Consider the following 23,331-nt stretch of genomic DNA (forward strand, 5'->3'; position numbering starts at 1 on the left):
TTGTCTTTTGCATTATACGAAGCTTGAAAAATATGGCCTAGACTTGCTTTAAATAACTTTATTTAGCAATACGCATTGATGCTTGCATAAATGGTGCAGATTACAGGCGACGAAGTGGATGGAAGGGAATTTGAATGATGCTTTATGTTGTAACAATTAGAGAGGTGCGAAAGTATCATAGATCAAACCCTAATGCTTTAACTGCAAAAATAACAGCTTCAGGCAAGAACAGCACTTCATATGGCTACAAATCTGCAATGTTTTGGGCATATCAACGTAGTTGAGGAGTTGCTAAAATTGGTGCCCTCCAGAATTCCTTGGAACCGATGATTCTTATGGCAATACGGCACTTGCATTGGCTACAAACACTGGAAGCATTCAAGTTGCAAAATGCCTCATAGAAAAGAACAGAGACATTGTTGTCTTTCCAAACGCATGTGATAATCTTCCTCTTATAAAGGGCCTTTCATTTTTCTTACCAAGAAATGGGACGTTATCTTTATTCTAAAAACTCCACCGTAATACCTCACAAGCCATCAGGGTTTGAGGTTTCTTTTTCTTGTTTATGTGCATGATGTTTTGGTACCTTTTTTCACCTTTCTCTCTTTTTTTGTAACCCTTTTTGTCAATGCTGGCATGGTGTGACGATTTTAATATTGTGTAAATATTGCTTTGGATTTGCTTAAACAATGCCCATAATTGCTTTTGTCCACGTTCCAAAATATGAGAATGATCGGCAAAGGATATGTACCTAAACACACATCCCTTAAGCTTGATTCAAGAAATTTTTCTTTTCTCTTTTTTTTTCAAATACTTTTTTCATTTAAATAAACCTTAATATTTTTATGAAATTCTAGCAAAATCTCCTATCCATAATAGATCTCCTGAATTTCTACAACATAAATTCCCAAACAAATATCATAGTAATCAGGAGCTTAGCTCCTCCCAACCAGCAGACGGATTCTACATCCAAATAAGGATCCTAACTATAGCCTATGTAGAGCTCCTAAAATTAATTTATAGAATACAATTTTACAATTCAAATTTTACATAAAAAGGTAGTTTAATCTACAGTTTTCTCCTCTCCCTCGTTGGTGATAAACTCTTCAATGATTCGCAGGAGATTTAACATTAGCTAATAAATTTGAGACAAAAATATTATCTAGTGAATAGCATCCCCAAAAATAAAATTTAGAGTAAAAATAATATCTCAAACAATTATGTAAAATAATTGAAAAGATAATAATTCAATATAACAAACTTAATAAATCTGTAAATCATAATCATAATTATAAATTGAGAGTGGACTAAAATTGTTTTATCAAGCTTGAAGAAAAAAATTACTCATATGTAAATCGAAGTAGTGCACTTACCATTGAAAGCAATGAAATTTTAAATACCCAAATTAATAAAATTTAGAAATTTGAAGACTTAACAGAATAGGTAACAAACGTGGACACACAGTTCACGAGGATAAAATAACTAAACACGGTTGATGGTACGAAGACAATATAAACACACAGTTCATAAGGATAAGTAACCAAACGTAGTCAAAACTACAAAACAAACGTGAACAAATAGTTAACAAGGGTAATACTAACCAAATGCAGCCCAAGCCACAAAAATCAAATGCCGGTATGAAACTCACGAATAACAAACGTGAGAACAAAACTTACGGAAGAAACTAACTAGTTATTAACTACAGCAGCGTGCTAGAGACTAACAGAACTGCTATTAGCAGCAGGTGTCTATTTAAAATCCTCTTAAAAAACACATTTCAAACATGCGAGAAATAAATAATCATTTCTAAAAAAAATTCATTTTTAATAATAAACTCGCATGAATTGTTTTAAATCTTAAAACTTATTAAAATAATACTTCATAGTTAATATATAAATTTGTATCAATTGAATAGTCAAGAAATTTCAGAGTCCAATAAACAAAAATTTCTTCATCAATCTTAAAAATATATTTTTTTACAAATACATACACATATCATAATTTAATTATCTTTATCGTTATTATATAATTTTTAAAATTAAAATAATTTAATCAATAAAGTATTCAATATTCATAACAGTTGTTAAAAAATAATTTATATAAAATATAATATTTTAATAACAAACTACTTTTATGGTTAAACTAATGGGGGTCTTATTCACTTATCTCAGGGATTTCAAAATATATTTCGCTTCCAATATAATCTTCTTGCGACGATACCCGACCTTTAATCTCCAGAACAGTGACGGCGCAGAACAGGGAGAGACTTTGGCGAGCTGCACGAAGAGGAGAAACAAAGGCAAGAAGTTGAAGGTCCCTCCCAACACCAGCACAGCACAACGCAGCATCTAAGGAAGAAGGAAGAGGTCTGACATGCAGAAGGAGGAGGAGAAGAAGAAGACCCGACGGCAACGCAGGGAGGAGAAGAATCGGGACCGTGACAGACTCCCTGCTGCAGACGAACGCCATTTGCAAGCACACCGGCGACGGCTGAAGATAGAGAAGGGAGGCAGGAGAACAGAGGTGTGATCGGAGCGCTCTCTCTCCCTCTCTCTCTCTGTGCCACTGGCTCTAAGAAGTCGGTAAAGGAGATGGAGAAGAGAATGAAAGTGTGCGTGCGTTTTTTAATTCCAGATTGTTCTCTCTCTCCGTTTTAAAGGGCTTGTCAGTAATTTTGGAATGCTAAAACAAAATAAAATTCTACTGTATAAACCAACAAATAAAGACTAGAAAAATTCTCAATTGAGCAACCATTTCAATTTATAAATTATAACTACCCAAAATTTATAAAATACAATCAAAATATATTTTTATTAATTTTTAATATTATTAGTTAATTTATTAATTAATTTTTTTAATTAATTTATATATATATATTTTTTTCAGGGTTATTACACTTTTTGTGCCTACCGATGATGAACTTTCGGAAAAGGAGTGGATGCGAATTCATGGGATCGCAACTTTGGACACTGCTATTCTCAGCCCGAGTGAACTTGTGTTCTTGGAAACGATGGATCTATAACTGTCAGTATCACTTGTACTTAACTATATACAACTTTGGAGTATTTCAAATGTTATCTTCTTTTTCATTATCGTTTGTAGATTTTGTTATTTTCTCTCCATTTTTCAGGTTCTAGTATGCTGCCAACATGTATTGGGACAGTGATAGGATCATTGATTTTATACCTATTATGAAGGATTGTTTTAGTTAAAACTTATAAAATGATAAAATGTGAACAATTTACGTTTTCTTGCTAAAAATACCTTTGATGCATCTCTCTTCTTTTTCTATCTTGTAATCAACGTGGGAGCATCTCCATTAACCAAAGCTGGGGCAAGTAATAGGGGTTATTTTTATTTTAAAAAAAACAATACATGCAGTAGATAATGAAGATTAGGTCTTATAAAAAAGAAATAAATTAAAGGAAGATTACATTAAAATTCCTCATAATATAATTAAATATTATTAGATCTGTTAACAACTGAATATAGTAAAGTGACGACTAAAAATAATGGTAAGTCGTTTTGCTATTTGCAATATAATTATCAATAGAACTTATAATATTAAATTATATAAATGTTACATCCTTCTTTTATCTCATTTATTATTTATGTATTATTTTACCTGGGGAAATTAATTTACTTTCATCCATTTAAGATGTCAGTGTACTTCGAACCCCCGCTATTGTCTGCGCGGACATCCAGCAAGAAGACAGAAGTCAGAGAGCAAAAGCAAAATTTAAATGAGCCAGGTATGTATATATGCTACAGACAGAAATAGAGGTCAAAGCCTTTTGGGCCCGGGGTATACAGAATATATATATAATATATATATTGTCACACTCCAAAAATTAAATGTGATCGAGATATGAACACAAAACTCACATTTTTTAATTTTAATTAAAAAAACTTTTAAGTTAATACTTTAAACACATTAATAGAATGATTAAAATTTTTTAATATTAAATTAAATATTCAATCTTAAAGAAATGTAGGGGTCCTACCTGTAATTTACGTGAAGAGCTTAAAGCCAAACTCTTAACAAAGTACAAAGTTCAACTTTTCATCAATTTAAAATTTATCTAAATAATTCTTCTACTTCAATTTAACAATAAAACTCTTTAATAGATACCTCGAGACACAATTCAGCTATACCATCTGAGATAAAAAATGTTTTTTTCAATAAATAACGTCCAAATTAACATTAAAGGAAATTAAAAGAAAGAATTATAAATGAAATAAATATGAATTTAATTAAATAGTCATTTAGAATAGTAGGAGTACATAACTCAAATCAAATAATTTTATTTAAGTATTTAATCTAAAAACATCCTCATATGATGATAACACAACAATCAAATTCCACTTTATAACTCCCAAGCTTGTATCAAACAGTTAGGAAAAACGCACATCTTTTATAAAGAAATCAATTCATGAAAATCAACTTGTTTAATAAAATTCATTTAAAATAAAAAATTTAAATTATTCTTTAAGAGGACTTTATCAGAACGGATAACAAGCGTAAACACACAATTCACAAGATAAATAATAAATAAGCATGGATACATAGTCCACGAAGGTAAGTAAACAGTCAAGTGTGGCTAGAAGTCATGAAACAAGCGTGAGTACAATGCTTACGAATATTCATCCCTCCGCTCCACATGCATTGGCCTGCACACGACGCTAGCACCTCCTACACACACACTCTGCTAGCTAGGTATGTCATGGCGCTCCAAGAGCTAATGGAACCGCATTAGCAACTAACATTTTGATTCAGTCTCACACTTTAAAATCAAGCATGCATGAGTCATAACAATAAATCATTCCTTAAACCATAAACTCAAACATTGCTAATATATTAAATAATGGTAGATACTCAATTGTAAAATAATTTTAACTTTTCTCATAAAACAATGTACGATAAAATATTTTTACTTGTGATAGTTGATAACAAAATTTAAAATATATTGATATAAATAGTCATGAATGTACTTAAACATTATTATGAAGAAAATAAATTTACTAACAAGTCATTTGAGATGCTATTCATTTACTTGTAATGTTACCAACTGCAAATTCATTCTTTAGAGTCAAATCTTTCTTCTTCTAAACACCCTGTTCAACATAAAAGATAATTCAATCATCTTTTATTTAAGTTTAATAATAACTCTTTTACAATATCAACACCACCATGATCACTTAAGTTTTCAACTAAATGTAAGTTATGTCTTGATTCCTTCAATCTCTACTAAACTTAATGTATGTATGTATGAATCTCTCTATTTGTGTGGGAGAGAGAGAGAGAGAGAGAGAGAGAGAGAGAGAGAGAGAGAGAGAGAGAGAGAGACTAAACTTGTGTGTATACACCACCCTTAATTACGTTAAAATTTTAAAGTTCTTCTATCATGCATTTTGTCGAACACTTTAGGTGTATTCTCAAAATCAAGTCCTAAAAACAACATTATCATTTATAATCAACCATGCAATTTCCCAAAAGCTAATTCATCTCACAATAGCTTTACAATAATAAAAAAATCTTCACAAAACTCAAGTTAAATCCATGAATAATCAACACCTAAACCAAATATATCCTTATAAAAATTAATAAAATATACAAAAGTTCACAGCCAAACAAAACTTATTCTAATAGATACTTTATCAATCATCTTGCACGCACCATTGCTTAAATCATAATAACAAGTTCATTCCTTTTCTAATCTCCTTATAATATACAATAAAATTTTATTCGACCTCCTACAAATTCAACAAACTTCCTCCTCACATTACTACAAAATTCGATAGGTATTCCAAAAATCAATACATAAATAACAATTTAGTACTTAAATTATTAATAAAAATATTCTCTTTAAAATCTCTATTTCTAATTTCAATTTTTTTTTCAAACATTTTATCAAACATATCATGTGCATTTAAATTCAAACAAATATCAAGTCCCTTCATTTTTGATATCTTTTACAAAATTTCTTAACATCAATATTTAGCTTAATCAATCTTACTAAATTTTGTTCTTTCAACCGAATTCAAAATAAATTTAAATCCACACTACACCAACCAAACTCCAAAAGTCCGAAAAAAAAAAAAGAAAAAAGAAATCCAGCTTGCCCCCTCTTCCTCTATTCGAACATACGTAGCAGCAAGCAAGGGGAAAATCCAAATCTTTGAATTTACACACACACGCACAGCAACATGACCAGCAAGAAGAAGGGAGTTTGAAGCTCCTCACCTGCAACCAGCGACGGCGGAAGCAAGAACCATGGAAGAAGGAAGAAGGTCCATCGCACACTTGGACAAAAACAAGCACAGAAGAAGGAAGAGTGGCTGAAGGAGAGATTGCTGAAGGGACACCTTAGCAACAGACAGAACAGGGGAGGAGATTTCTGCCCCATCCAAGCCGCTGCTCGGACAGAGGAGGAGGAGGAAGACACCGGTGCTCACACGGTCGCCGGCGATGAACAGATAGGAAAAGAAGAATGGCGAACTGAGGATCAAATCTGTCGCTCACATCTCTCTCCACCTCTCTCGGTCATGACTGGAATGAGAATGGGGCAAAGAAGTTTCCCGATCGCGTTGTCTCGGTTTATCTTCTTCTTTTTTTTTTTTTTTTCACAAGGGGCAATATAGTAATCTCACTAAAGGCTGAAACATATAAAACACCTCTCTAACATCTGCAAAAATTCAGATCATGACCCAATAGATGTTATTAGCAGAATTTCCACTACACCCAACATCCTCTCTTGTCTTACTTGTTTCAAAATTAATAAAATACAATCAAATAATTTATCATCAATTTTAATCTTACTTAAATTCATAAGTTATTACAATTTACTCTAAAACTTTAAATAAAATAAACAACAACAACACAACAACAACAAACAAGCCTTTATCCCACTAGGTGGGGTCGGCTACATGGATTGCAAGACGCCATTGTGCTCTATCATTTATTAAGCTTTTAGAAATATTATTAATTAAGAGATCACGTTCAACAACTTCCAAGAGTGTTCTCTTAGGCCTTCCTCTACCTCTCTTAATCGGACTCAAAGTTATATGTTTCACTCTTCTCACTGGTGCCTCCCTTGGTCTTCTTTGTACATGCCCAAACCATCTCAACCGATTTTCTACCATTTTTTCCTCAATAGGTGCCACCCTCACTTTTTCACGTATGTGCTCATTTCGAATTTTATCTTTACGTGTATGTCCGCACATCCATCGTAACATTCTCATCTCTGCTACTCCAACTTTATGCTCTTGCTGTCCCGTTAGAGCCCAGCATTCACTACTATATAACATTGCCGGTCTGATAGCAGTACGATAAAACTTTCCTTTAAGTTTATTAGGCACCTTACGGTCACAAATAACTCCTTTAGCTTTTCTCCAATTAAACCACCCAGCTTGAATTCTATGTGAAATATCTCCACTGATTTCGCCATCATTTTGGATAATGGCTCCCAAATATCTAAACTTTTCCACTTGAGGTATAATTTGATCTCCCAATTTTACTTCCAAATTATTTTCGAATAGTCCTTTATCAAATTTACAATATAAATATTCCGTCTTACTTCTACTCAGACGAAAACCTTTCGACTCCAATGTCCTCCTCCATAACTCAAGTTTGCAATTAACCTCTTCTCTTGTCTCTGCTATAAGAACTATATCATCCGCGAAGAGCATACATTTCGGGATTTCCTCTTGAATATGTTCCGTCAAAACATTTAAAATCAAGTTGAACAAATAAGGACTCAGAGATGATCCCTGATGTAGCCCAATCTTTATAGGAAAATCCTTTGTTTGACCACTAGGCGTTCTTATACTAGTTTTTACCCCCTCATACATATCTTGTATGGCTTTAATATAAGCAATCCGTACTCCCTTTTTTTCCAACGCTTTCCAAAGCACTTCTCTTGGTATACGGTCATAAGCTTTTTCCAAATCAATAAAAACCATGTGTAGATCTTTATCTTTACAACGATACTTTTCCATTAATCCCCTTAGTAGATAAATCGCCTCTGTAGTTGATCTACCTGGCATAAAACCAAATTGATTCTCAGAAATACTTGTCTCCAATCTCAACCTATGCTCAATTACTTTCTCCCACAATTTCATTGTGTGGCTCATGAGTTTAATCCCTCTATAGTTAGTACAATTCTGAATATCTCCTTTATTTTTATAAATAGGAATTAATGTACTTCTCCTCCACTCATCAGGCATTTTCTTGGACCGTAAAATCACATTAAATAACTTAGTTAACCATCTCACCCCTTCTTCACCTAAACATTTCCACGCTTCGATAGATATACAATCAGGTCCGTTAGCTCTACCATTTGCCATTTTCTTAAGAGCTTCCTTTACCTCCTTATCACGTATGTTTTCGATAGAATGACAAATTTTGTTCTCCTTCACCAATTACTAAATCCTCCAAGTTACTAGATGAATCCTCTCCATCATTGAAAAGTTTAGAAAAATAAGTCTCCCATCTATTTTTAATTTCATCATCTGTAACTAAAATTCTTCCCTCTTCATCCTTAATACACCTTACCTGTTCTAGATCTCTTGATTTTCTTTCCCTACTCTTGGCAATCTTATAAATATTTTGCTCTCCTTCCTTCGTCTCAAGGTTCTTATAAAATTCTTCAAAAGCTTTAGAACGAGCTTCACCCACAGCTCTCTTAGTTTCCTTCTTAGCCATACGGTACCTCTCCCAATTTTCCTCATTGTTACACAAATGTATGGCTTTAAAACAGTTCTTCTTATACTTGATTTTGTCCTGTACACTATTATTCCACCACCAAGACTCCTTATCTCTCGGACCAGGACCTTTCGATTCTCCCAAAACTACTTTTGCAACCTCCCGTATCTTTTTAGCCATATCCTCCCATATGATGTTAGCACTTCCCTGAGAATCCCAAATTCCTTTATCCAAAAGATTTCGCTTGAAAATATCTTGCTTCTCACCTTTTAATTGCCACCACCTAATCCTTGGTGTTACTACTTGTCGACGTTTTTGGATTTTACTCATAATACACACATCAAGGACTAGGACCCTATGTTGTGTCGTTACAGCATCATCTCCAGGGATCACCTTACAATTTTTACAAAGTTTTCTATCTGTGTTCCTAACCAAAAGAAAATCAATCTGCGACCTTGAGGCTCCACTTTTGTAGGTGATGAGATGCTCATCTCTCTTCTTGAAACAAGTATTGGCAATCTTAAAATCATACGCCAATGAGAAATCAAGAAGAGTTTGCCCTTCATTGTTTAGCTCTCCAAAACCAAAACCACCATGCACCCTCGCATACTGACCAGCTTCCCTCCCGACATGCCCATTAAAGTCTCCTCCAATAAAAATCTTTTCACTCTGTGGTATGTGTCGAATCAACCCCTCCAGATCCTCCCAAAATAATTCCTTAAGACTGGCTTCTGTCCCGACTTGCGGCGCATAAGCGCTAACAATATTAACAGTCTCACGTCCAATTATCATTTTTAAAGAAATAATTCTGTCTCCAATTCTGCTAACTTCTACAACGTTCTTCTTCCACTCCTTATCTATAATGATGCCTACTCCATTGCGTGCACTTACTTTTCCTGTATACCAAAGTTTGAAACCTTGAATATCCTTAGCTTCTTCTCCACGCCATTTTGTTTCTTGCAAGCAAAGGATATTGATTTTCCTTTGAATCATAACCCCTACAACCTCTACAGATTTACAATTTAATGTCCCAACATTCCAAGTACCAAATCTAATTTTGCTCTTATGGACTAACTTCTTTAGCCGCGTGCGTCCAGAATGACGCGGTAGCCCTTGCTCATTTAACACTACATCCGGGCGCCGATGCAGCGGCTCTAACTCACTTATCACTGTACTCGAGCCATGCAGCGCGTTACTTACGGGCAACGACCTAGCATTAACATTATAACGTCTATTGTCCATGTTCATGATAGATTCAACAAATTTTTACATTGGCTGTTGATGGCCTAACACAACCCTCCTCCTTTACCCGGGCTTGGGACCGGCTATAAACATAGGCGGAGTTAAAACTTTAAATAAAATACAATCAAAATTTCTTATCATAAATTTTAATTCTACTAAAATTCTAGAGTTATTAAAATTTAAGTCAAAATACCAAGAGCAAAATTAATTAATTAGTTAATTATTTTATCTTAAATTTTTTGAATTTACACCAACTCCTCTTTTGATGTTTAAATAAAATTTATTGCATTATTTAAAATTCTTGAATTTTCTGGTCATCACAAAACACTATCATTTATTTCAATTTTACTCAATTTCTGGAGTGTTACATTACCACTAAGCTACCAATCCATTGTTATGTCTACTCCAAAAACTAATAAAATTAAATTAAATCATATAATTATAAATTTTAATTCAAGTTAAATTTTAGGATCATTACATATATATATATATATAATTGTTTTTTAATACATTAACTTAATTGGTTTCACCCAATCCCTGTGCAACCCTAAGGTTAATATTTTACAGATTAATTCAAAACAACTTTGTTAGCTCTTCAATAGGTTGACAAAAAAAAGCTCTTCAAAAGAATACTTCTATTTGAACATTTGTTCAGAGGAAAAAATACACAAGATTTGGTTTTAATTAAGAAACTTGAAATAATGACAACTAAGGACCGCTCCTAATAAGATTAATATGAATGAAATCAGGATTTTTTTTATAAGATTTTCAATGCTACCTGAAACATAGGGGGATAAGTACTGAATTTAAAAACGTAAGTTATGATGAAATCACATTAATTTTCTTATGATATATTTAATTGAAACTTCTCATGCATGTTGCAACAGGGCATGGTTTACTACAAAGTTTCATTAACTTTGATAATTTTATGGGTACGTATTCTCACTTTGACATCTCTTCAACGAATTGGATACTTTTTCAAGCGCACTCTTAATTCTCATAACAAAAAAGATGAATGTGCGTTACGTATCAATCTGGGAGGAGTTAAGAAAATACAAGAGCTCAAGTTGTTGCAGCACAAGCAGAAGAACTTCTTGAACTAGTTTGCAAGAAAGCAAGGAAGGCATACGAGAAGAGAGTTTTTGGAGGAGGCTTTATATGTCACATCCTGATATTAAAGGTATGATCGGTATGAAATATGAGAAGAACTCATATTCAATAAGCTTAAATAATCAGAAATTAAGTTAAGATATTGATATATATAAGTTATATATTAATAGGAAAGATCGTAAAGCTTTAAAGGTTTTGTAAAAATTTTGACATAATCTCCCTTCTAATTTGGACCTTTCAAAATTTTCACAACAACAACAAAACCTACTAACCAAACCAACAAGGAGATTAATTCCATTTCAGTAATTTAGATAATAACAAAATAAGACTAGGACTTAATTATAGTGTGTGTGTAGCATTAAGTTATGATTACAAAATATAATATATAGTATTACCAAAACAATAATTGCAATATGCTTCCTCTTTTCCAAAAACAAAAGGGGCCCTCTATGATTTGTTGGAGGCACAGAATCAGCTACAATATCTGAAACCAAAAAATTATCGATGAGTAGCGTTCTAATCAAAATTATAATAAAAAAAATATGAAGATAATAAATAATAAATTTAATTTCAAATGACTTAATAAAAAAATGAATTATATCCTTAAGTTAGAAATAAGTAATGATTTTTCTCCATAATATGATTGTAAAATTAAACAATGCTAATAGAATCACATATATGTATTAAAATTTTTTACTACTCATAAAATATAAAGATTTCCAATATTAGGACAGTTTAATAAAGTACTTTCACAAAATTACTAGAAAAATAATAAATTTTAATTCAAAATTTTAGGAGAACTTTATTAGAATAAATAACAAGTGTGGACACATAGTCCATGAGGGTTAATCACCAATCAAACGTGGACACACAGTCTACGAAGGTAAGTAATCAATCAAGCGCAGTCAAAAGCCACGAAACAAGCACAGCAGGAGCCACGAACCAAGCGTAGATATGAAGCCCACAAAAACAAGCGTGAGTACGATACTCACGAATAACGGTCCCTCCATTTCATATGCATTGGTCATCGCACAAGGCTAGCACCTCCTATAAACACCTTGCTAGCTAAGTATATCATATCGCGCCAAGGGCTACCAGGACTACTGTTAGCATCCAGCGTTCTGAACTCAGTCCTCCTCAATAAAATCAAGCATGTATGGAGCGAGAAAACATTTTTAAAATTTTCTCTATCAAATACTATTCAACAATCATTTCCTATTGTCCAAATTGATCATTATTTCCTCCATACATGTGTCATTATGTTAAAATTTTATTTCAACATAAAATCCAATAATCAAACTACTAAAAAAATGTACATCATTAATTAATCATATGTACGTTTCACCCATTACTTATCAACAATTTAACTCATCCGTAAAATCAAGACATTTTCATTAATAAGGCAACTATTAGAACAAAAATAGGATTAATAATGATACTTGTACAATTTATAAAGGATTAATAGTAAAATTTAAATAAAAAATTTTATAATCACTTTACTAGAGATTTATTCGAAACGCTACCTACTCACCTGATAGTTTTTTAAAATTCTACAGCGTGCTCCTCTTAATTTTTCACTTTAATTCTAATGGTGTTCATGATTTCCTAATAAATAAATCGTAATTCTAAAATCATTTATCAAGAAGTTTTCCATTCACTAACTAGGCATGTGAATTTAATCCAAACAATATTAAAGATAATACTCTAATAAATTTTGTTTCAATTACACTTGATATAGTTAACTCATTTGACATTTTTCAATTTAAACTCATACTTCCTCATGACTCGTACTCATTCATAAATCATAATAAATCATATCAATTATTTTCAAACTTTTTTGGACTAAAAATGTAAAACAAGCATCCTATGTAATCCTTTTTCTCACTTTAATATTTTAAAATTTTCAGTTAATAACTTAAACCAAAATTATAAATACCTCTCCAAGTTATAACATGAAAGTTTTAACAACCCATAATTCACTAAGTTCTTTCCTCACACATTTTTATAAGTACCTTGAGGGCATATATTTGTCATTGACAAATTTACGAGATAAACACCCATACAATTCAACAACTTTCTTTCCATTAATATCTTCTTTTTCAAGCATACCCACAAACACTTCGAGGACATTCTCTATTCATTAAGTTATGAAATCAGTACATCCAAGTAAGTTCCACAACTCCCAACGTTAAATTCTACAATTATATATCTACTCAATATCACCATAAAACCATTTCCAGCATCAATCGAAATTTCTCCTTGAACCTAACTAAAAATATTACAACAGTAAAAAACAGAGGCTGCACCCTACGGCTGGAGAAAAGAAGGAATGATTCAGTGTTGATGCTGTCATCGAAGAGGGAGAAGAGAGGACCAAAGATTTACCTCAAACTAAAGTGCAACGATAATGGTTCAGGATGAGCACGTGGTCGAAACTGATGAAGGAAGCAATCTCTGTTCTGCAACTCGAATAAGGAAAAGGAAACCAGAAATCGTGACCAGGAAAAGAGAGGAATTTAGCTTATCATACACCCATACAAAACGTTCAGAAGATAGAAAGCAAGAAAGATTGAAGCTAAACACACTCATACATACGCGAACGCTCTACCTGGACGGATAAGCAAGAGATGACAGCAAAGAAGGAGCAGATTCTGGTAACTCACAGTCCCAGCTGCCGAAACGCACGGGCACAATCAGATGCAACCAAAGATGAGAGGAAAAGCAAGCTGAAAGTGAGAAGAGAGAGTTCGACAGTGATGAGAGAAGAGAGCTCAAAGTCGGTGAAGAAGCAAAATGGAATCCTCTGTTTTCTTACTTCCACGCGAAGAAATATGATCTGATCAAAGAGTTTGGGGAAAATTACAAAACCAAGCACAAAGAAATTACAACAAAGACCCGAAGAAAATTACAAAAAAAGACCCAAATTCTTATAAAATTTAAAATAAAAATCAAATTTGCTAAAAAAAAAACCTTTTTTAAATAAAATATCTCTTGGGCAAAATTTTGTTCAATTTTTTTTTTTTAAAAATGTAAGGTTATTACATTATGTCTTGCAGCTAAAGAAGGGAATCTTAAGTTCGTGTTTCGAGTATCTAAAATAATCTCAGAAATTATGGTCACTCGAACATTGACTTTATGTTTCAGCCATGCTCTTAATTATCGACAAGCTAGGGTTTTCAATCTTATCCATGGGCACCGCTTCAAGCGTGCCTTGTTAGCATATGTAGATACAGGAAATACCTTTCTACATAAGGCAGCTACACAGGCTCCTGATCACGTTTTTAATTGCATCTATGACCAACGCTGCAAATGCAGAGAACTGCAATGGTTCAAGGTAAGAAAAGAAACATGCATTAATTTTTGAGTAATAATATTTTATAAGATCAAATCTATTATTAATAAGTACTTCCCTAGTCCTTTATTATATGGTACTTCTAGAAAAAATTGATAACCTTTAATATAAGATATTTAATGGGGTATTAACTAATCACTGTCATGAGTCTTACATCGAAAGGCCACATTGGTGGAATATGATTTATAAGTCAGCTGGGCACCTTCTCTTTACGAGGCGCCTTTTGGGAGTGAGTTATACCTAGATGGGTTGTGATTATGATATTGGTGCTTTCATTGAGAGTCGCTGTTCGTGAAAAGGGCTACCCACGGAGGGGCTAACTGGCCAAAGGTTGAGTGAAGCGTCATGGAGTGTGAGCCGTCGCAGACACCAACTCTTAAGGGGTAGGCTATGTCATGAGTCCCACCACGTCAAGAGGTCACATTGGTGGAATGTGGTTTATAAATCAGCTGGACATCCTCTCCTTACAAGGCGCCTTTTTTAAATTCTTGAGAGATGGTTAGAAATGTCTTATAGGGATCAAGGCAGTACCTCAAAGCAATGAATGAATTACAGTTTTGAAGCAAATTTCCAGTTTCTTTGCTGACCATTTTCTCTCAATTCTAAGGGTTATATATGGGCCAAACTATAGTCCTCTCCACTGTTGAACTGGCTATGGTATTTTGGTGGGAACATGAAATACTTAATGCTTCTTGAAATAAATGCAGGAGGTGCAGAGTTTAATGCCTCCAATTTTTTGGGAATTTCGGAGCAAGGATGGCATGAGAGCAGAAGAATTATTTAGAGAAAGTCACAAAGAATTGATGAAGGAAGGAGAGAAATGGATAAAGAGCACGGCATCTTCATGTTTTGTTGTCGGTGCCCTAAGCGTGACCATTTTGTTTGCTGCGGCTTTTACTGTGCCAGGTGGAAATGATCAAACTTTTGGATACCCATGCCATTATTTAGGGAATGGTTTCCCTACTCTCTTGAATGAGCACAGATCATCCATATTTTTTGGACGGTCCAGATTTAAAATATTATTTTATATTAATTTATTAAAATAAAAATTATAAAATATTAAATTTTTTTATAATTTTTATTTTTATAATTTTTTATTTCAATAAATTAATATTAAATAATATTTTAAATTTGGACCGTCTAAATTAAAATCTGGACAGTTTAGATCTCATCTCTTGGATGAGCAGGGAAACTGTTTTGCATTATTTATCGCCCAGCTATTTTTCAAGGTTTTCATATTCTCAACTATTTTGTCGCTCTTCTCTTCTTCAACTTCGGTTCTAATGTTTCTAGCAATTCTCACCTCTCAATATTCAGAAGAAAAAATCCTGAAATCCTTGCCTACAAAATTGATTGTGGGCCTCTGTTTTCTTTTCATCTCCATTGCAAGCATGATGATAGCCTTTCTTTCCACCATTCGTCTCATACTGGACCGTGCAAACTACTCATGGGGTCTCCTTCCCGTTATTATATTTGCAAGTGTTCCAATCTTCCACTTTGTGCTGTCACAATTCCCTCTTCTTCTTCATACTGCTACTACTACGTACGGGGATATCTTTGACGAGAAAGTGGAGATGTGGCCATAAGACGATTTCTCGTAATTGATGTCTTGCTGCCCTCTTGATCCTATTCATAGACAATAGTATTGGGTATGATTTTTCATGACACTTAAACCTTAATTTATTATATTATGAAGACCAACTCCTTTTACTATAGACTCAACTTATGTTGGTGAGAGATGTGATTTTAATACTTTTCATAGGATGACTCTCCATTTATTGGACCGAATCCTTTATTGGGCCACATTAAATTTGGTCTTTTTTTTGGACCCAATCAACTTTTTTTTATAACAACTTCATATTAATTGTTGTCAGTATGGTCTATGGCTTGTGTGATCCAAAATGCTCAAAGTCGACATGTATATTTCATGTTGAAAGAATTATTTTCAGGCCCCTCAAACTATTGTGTGAGACTTAACTGTTAACAGATCTTACAGTATTTAAATGTATTGTGTGAGACTTTTGTGTAATTCTCACTTTCATATTTTTGTTCTCACTTTAGTTTAATGCAATATGTTTGTAATTTCATTTTTTTTGTGCAATTAATTTATAGTGACTTTAACTCTTACTAACATGCTTGTTATTTTTTCTCGAGGTACAAGTGATTAATGTATTTTTTTTAAAGTTGTTTTTAAATATATACACATGCCGAATTTCATATTTTTGTTCTCACCTTAGTTTAATGCAATATGTTTATAATTTCATTTTTTTGTGCAATTAATTTATAGTGACTTTAACTCTTACTAACATGCTTGTTATTTTTTCTCGAGGTACAAGTGATTAATGTATTTTTTTAAAGTTGTTTTTAAATATATACACATGCTGAATTTCTCAAAAATTATTTCGTGTGTATGAGATTGAGAGTGCCTGGGTTCAAACTCTCGTGGCTTGACTTGTGAAAGCAAAACACCTCCACCACCAAGCCACAGGGTTCCCGCGACAATTTGCCGAAAATTATTAAATATTAATACTTTGAAAAATAATGTGCAATGCAAATTGATCAGTGCATCATACAAATCTCTTGTGCTTGTATTAAATGGGGGCAGTTTTTTAAAAAATTGAGAATTTATTATTTAAATACAATATGTTTAACTTTAAGATTAAGTTAAATAAAATTAATTAACTAATTATATATTCACTTCTATATTCAAAATACAAAAATATATGTAAGTTTTAGTATTGCATTGACTAAGACTTCAATGTTTTTTTGTTTTTTTGGGATAAACAAGGAAAAACAAAACAAAGCTAAAAAAAAAAAAAAGGTACACTAGCTCAAGGAGGGGTCAAAGAAAGCGTCACTGAAAATCTCCTCATGTTGAAGAAAGTGAAGTCCAGGGGCAGAGTTCAATACCATCTTAGCACACCAATCAGCATCAAGATTACCATCTCTTGGAATAAATTGAATTCTGACATTCCAGTCTCTTTGCAAGATGGCCCGAGCCTCCAAAATCAAATCATGATGTTCATGTAGATCGATATTTCCTACTGTGATAGCAGAGATTGCTTCAACACTATCACACAGCAACATGCACTCTCTTAAGCCTTTATCCCACGCACATTTCAATCCCATAATGATAGCCCAGATTTCAGCCGATAGAGCATCACCATTTGTCAGTCTAAGGATAAAACCCCCTTCCAAATCTCCATGCTGATCTTTGAAGACCCCTCCACAACCCACAGCTCCAGAGATTCTTGAGAAGGCGCCATCTATAAAAATTTTAGCAATGGAGGGTGGGTTAATTGATAAAACAGAGCGTTGAGAAGCACCTCTTACAGTTGTCATGCATCTCACAATTCCTCTCGCATGTGCTACTAGATTCACATTTTCATTCTGAAAGATTCGTTCATTTCTCCTTCTCCAAATGAGCCAGAACACAATAGAGAACCATGGGGCCCATTCATCTGAAGTAATCCCCACATTACTGCTAAAATTCCATTTAAACCAATCCTGGAGACCAAGTTCAAAGAAAGGTTGCAACAGATCAGGTCGGACATTTCGGTACCAAATTTCCTGAGACACTGGGCAATCACGTAGGACATGAATTACATCTTCCACCCCTGATTCGCAGGCCGAACATGCAGAGCTATCACACATTCCTCTACTTCTTCTTAATTCATTTGTTATAAGACGCTCCTGTAACGCTAAGCATAAAAAAGTTTTACACCTCTGAGGCACCTTCAAATTCCACATCATCCTCCATAGGATAGAAGTAGTCGAATCATATTCACATTATCACATACCAAGGAGTAGGCTGACTTGACGGCGAAAAAACCATTCTTTTCTAACTTCCAACGTACAGATTCTCCACCGCTTGTCAGAGCGATTTTCTCAAGACCCGTCTCAAACAAATCCCGGGTTTTTTTAATACCACTCCAAAGCCTTGAGCCAGGTTTGGAGCGTTGAACAGTTGGAATTAAATCCTCACGACACTTGTACTTAGTTCTAAATATCCTAGCCCATAGCGTCTATTTTTGATGAATCAGTCCCCAACTTTTCTTCATTAGGAATGCTTGATTCTGGGCAGTAAGCCTTTTAATCCTATCACGTCCCAAAAATGAAAGTGACCGGCATGAGATGTGAACTACATCACATATCCCTTAAGCCTCAAATCGAGAAATTATTCTATTTTTAAAACATAGTTGGATTTATATTGGAATTCTAGCATCCTTAATAATATTAATTATTACGAAAGCTTCAACATTTTTGTAGAAATTTTGACATAACTTTCTCGATAAATAAGATCTCCCAAAATCTCTACAACAAAAATATTACAACATGTATTCAACAGTTTAGAACATCACTCCCAACAATAGACAGTCAACTTAGAAAAGTAAAATCAGGATTCTTTCTATAGTTAACATGAAGCACCTAAACATAATTTTAAAATAAAACACATAATTGAATATTTACATTAAAAGAAAAGGCATTTCCAACAATAAATATTCATCCACCACAGTTGTAAGCCCCTCAATGACAAGCAGGAGGTCCAACCTTAGCTAATGAGTCTGAGACCAAAAATATTTTTCAGTGAATAACATTTCAAAAAAAAAATAATTTAAAAGAGTAAAAATAATAAACTCAAACAATTAAGTAAACTAATTGAAGGTATGATAATTCAATATAATAAATCTAATAAATCTGTAAATTTTAATTATAACTGTAAAATGAGAGTGAACTGAAAATTGCTTTATTCTATCATACTTGAAGAAAACAAATTATCCACATATAAATCAAAGTAATAAATTAAAGAACTGAAAGTATTGAAATTTAAAATACCACATGTTACGTAAAAATCTAAAATTTTGAGGATTTAACAGAACAAGTAACAAACGTGGACACACAGTCTATGAGGGTAAATAACCAAACGCGACTTATGCCATGAAGACAAACATGAATATACAATCCACGAGAGTAAGTAACCAAACGCAGCCGAGGCAATGAAACAAACGTGAACACACAGTCCACGAAGGTAATGCTAACTAAATGCGGCTCGAAGCCACAAAAACAAATGCGAGTACGAGACCCACGAATAGCAAACGTGAGAACAAAACTCACGAAAATCAAACTAGCTAGTCATTGATCATGGCGCGCCATGGGCTAACAAAACTACTGTTAGCAATCAGTGTTCTGTATAAAGTCCTCTAAAAATCAATTTTCAAACATGCAATATGAATCATTTTTGAAATACAATTTACATTCTCAATATCAAACTTGCATGAATCATTTCAAATATCAAAACTTGCTAGAATAATATTTCATAGCTAATGTACAAGCTTTTATTAGTTGAGTAACTAAGAATTTTCAGAGTACAATAAACATAGATGCCTTTATCAATCTTGAAAATATATTTCATAAAGAAAATACATGCACATACCATAATTTAATTAACTTTCATCATCATTCTATAATTTCCAAACCCAAAATAATTTAATTAACAAAGTACATAATAATCATTATAGTTGTTAAAATGATTTATATGAAAATGTAATATTTTCAAAACCAGACTACTTTTATTTAAAAATAATAATGGGGTGCTATTCACTTACCTGCTAATTTTTCAAAATTCAACGATTTTCTCCTATCAATTTTTTTTATCAAAGTCCTCATCTTCCACACACCCTATAGGAGTAGGTATAAACAAAACCTCAATTTATTCCCTATAGTCATATAAACTTCATCCTATCACCAACACAATCCCAACCGATTGCAAGTATTCAAAATTCCAAAACCAAAGTTCATATCATAATAATTTTCCAATCATCAACACTTACCACCAATTTACCTCATATCACTTAATAATGACTATTATTCAAATGAGGTATGATTTTCTTATACCTTGTGTCAAACACTTTGTATACATAATTTCCAATCCATTCAATAAAACTTTTAATCAAATACCTCTTGCCAAACAATTTTCTTTTTAAACTCCTACAATTAAATTCATTATACTTCCATCACCTATTTTTATCAGATATCTTCAACATCCTCAAAATCAAAAGATAAAACAACACCATAGTTGTAAATTTCTCAATATACCACTTCCAAGAATTCAACTAACCACACTATCATTTCAAAATTAGATTTTTTGCAATACCCAAACTTAACTCATCTAAATATCATTTAAATCAGTTATGCTTTATCTAATTTAATGGAATCTCAAAAAAATGCTGCTCCAAACAAAAATCCTATTCTATTAACTGAGATACATCCTCAAATGTCCTTTTTCTTTCCATAATTAACAATTAGTAAAGATGAAAGGAAAAAAAAACATGCGGGTTTCTCAAGCTCAACTCCTCCTAAATCAATTAAGCTTAAAAAAAGATTTAAACTCCCATCTATATCCCTCTCGTAGCAACAAATACATGAATAGATATTTCTTTTCTTCTCTTCTTTTATGTTAATTTCACCTTGTTTGAATCACAATTTGTCCTTCCCAGTCAAACATGTACCGCAGCACAGAGGAGTAAAATATCATAAAGGATATCCTTTCCTTCTTGTGGATTCTGTACGTGTGGTTCTATGATTTGAAAAGAAATATCTATTGACGGCACACAGCTAGAAATAAGGGGAAAGAAGTTCGAAAACACCCACAGAACAGGAACGCCACAACCACAGGCAAAGATGCAGAGGAAGGGAGAAGAAGATCTGAATGCACCCACAGCCACATGAACCTAAAAGCACAATCGGCGCCGGCGTTTTTAATCCAAGAAGGAAGAAGCTTGAACGGTAACGGTAGCAAACAGATGAGGTAGAGAACTAAGATTTTCGGCCAGAGAGAACGAAGCTTCTGGATAAACTCCCTCTCCATGGTTCATATGCAAATTTATCGGGAAAGGAGAGAAGAGGGATAAAACAAAAAGAAATTCTCATACTTTAAGTTAGGGCAGTAGGGCAATTTCATAAGGCTGAAGAAAAATAGATTTCTTTTTAACTTATAGATTCGATCCCTTAAATAGAAAGTTAGACACTAGGAGAATTTCCATTAAGCCACCTCATCTTTCTTCTTATATTTATCCTAAAATTAATAAAAATATATTTAAATGTCTCATCAGAAATTTCAATTTAATTAATTTAATTATTATTACTTTATTTTATTTATTTTGTTTTTTATTTTTTTAAAAAAACTTTTGGGCCAATACAAATTCTAAGTCCACCCTTATCTTTCCCTCGACATACTCTGTCCCAAGAAACCAAATGCAGCTTCTTATGGTCTCTCGACTAAGACTTCAATGTTGATCGTTAGGAAATTTAACAAAAGCAAAAATGTTTTATTTTAATTATTTTAAGGATAAAATTGCTTGAATTAATAGTTTAAGATGTTGGGTACTCTTTGGAGAATACTTTAGAGATAAAAATACATATTTACCCTTCTAGTTAAAACTGTTTGCTTGTCAATAGGCTTTCCAAGTAAGCTAAATTCTTTCTAAAGAAATTTAAGTGGTAGCAAAGCAAAGTATAAAGTATATCAAGAGTTTCACAGGAGGGGCTGGGACTTTTTGCATATATGTCATACATGAATCATTTCATACTATAAATACGAACATTTTAAATTTCTCAATATAAAGTTATGGAATTAAAATATTAATAAAATATTAACCATCCATTTTTTTTCTTTTGATAGTAGCTAGAACCATCTAACTTTAATCTATACAATGTAAATTACATGCAATTTACCTTGCAAGGAGATATATGGAAATTATATATATTTTCACCATTTACCATACATCACTGAGAAAAGCAAAAGGCTATCCCAAAAAGTTTAAAGATTTAATAAAATCATAAATAATCGAAACATATCATCAACGGATATATATATATATATATATAAAAGAAGAAAATTAAAGCCATTCTCATGAAAATATGAACTATTGAAAAAGAAATTAAAGGTCGATGATTCGTTGGAAACTAACACAAGGAAGCATATGTTCAATTTATGCATTTGCGGGGGCCAAAGCAAATTGAAGGAAAAAACAGTGAGTACATTTCACGAATTTCTTTGTCCTTTTCCTTTTAAAGCTCAAATGACCAGACCTATTTAACATCCCCTGTCTTATGATATCTTTGTTATTCAAAATCTCCGTGTGGTCATCATAGCTTGTGCGATCCAAGGCTCAAGGCTCAACTGGTAAGTTCATGCATGCATTTCATTCACTATGATTATGAGTTCTGACACACACAAACACTAAATTTCCTAATATTAGTAAACATATTTGACATAATAATATAACGCAGGTTGATCATCAGTACAGCATCATAAAGATCTGCGTACGCATTATTATGTATCCCAAAATGTTCACATTTCCAGGTGACTTGACACCAAACTCACCAATCGACTTTGATCCTTGCGTGGATCTGCACCGCCCTTATACACTCGGTGGCTCTTCCCCTTTCCATGGTGGTACAGATGATAGGCTAAAACCCGACTCAGAACAATCCTCACCAAGGCCACGCAGGGAACAACAGTCCAGTGACTTGGTACAAAAGCTCTTTTCTAGTGTCATACTGTTATCATTACTTGTCAATTTTCATATGCATACTTATTAGAACAATATTTTTACTAGTTGAAATTCAGAAGCATTAATTTTCTAATATTTAATTATTAAGTTGTCTAAGTGTAAATGGATTTTAGCCAATGTGAGAAATCCTACATCAAATAAAGTTAAACTTAATAATTAAAATATAATAAAAAAATGACGCATAAACTCGAGTTTTGAAGTTTTGAATAAAAATGTAGTGTTTTTCTACTGGTTTTGCCCATTTGTCCTCTCCTCCTATTTCTAGGCGGTCACTCTCCATTCCTAACATTGATCATATGTGTGGATTATTACAGGAGGCTTTGAACAAGGCTATATGTGGTAACAAC

The 23,331-nt window shown here is 33.0% G+C and overlaps 1 protein-coding gene and 1 long non-coding RNA gene across 2 annotated transcripts; one reads left to right on the forward strand and one right to left on the reverse strand.

The window, feature by feature from the left end:
• Window positions 1-11,451: 11,451 nt before the first annotated feature.
• Window positions 11,452-13,793, reverse strand: LOC129313032 (uncharacterized). The gene is made up of 3 exons (XR_008593832.1): window positions 13,665-13,793; window positions 13,442-13,515; window positions 11,452-11,540 (listed from the first exon to the last, which is right to left on the reverse strand). It is a non-coding gene; the product is annotated as an uncharacterized LOC129313032 (long non-coding RNA).
• Window positions 13,794-14,168: 375 nt separating this feature from the next.
• Window positions 14,169-15,994, forward strand: LOC129313884 (uncharacterized). Its single transcript, XM_054957282.1, has 3 exons — window positions 14,169-14,390; window positions 15,116-15,314; window positions 15,702-15,994. The coding sequence occupies exons 1-3, from the start codon at window positions 14,169-14,171 to the stop codon at window positions 15,992-15,994; spliced, it is 714 nt and encodes a 237-aa protein (XP_054813257.1).
• Window positions 15,995-23,331: the final 7,337 nt, after the last annotated feature.

This window comes from Prosopis cineraria, unplaced genomic scaffold, assembly GCF_029017545.1.
Source record: "Prosopis cineraria cultivar Desert tree isolate PC_DT_omini unplaced genomic scaffold, ASM2901754v1 PC6, whole genome shotgun sequence".
Lineage (NCBI taxonomy): Eukaryota > Viridiplantae > Streptophyta > Magnoliopsida > Fabales > Fabaceae > Prosopis > Prosopis cineraria.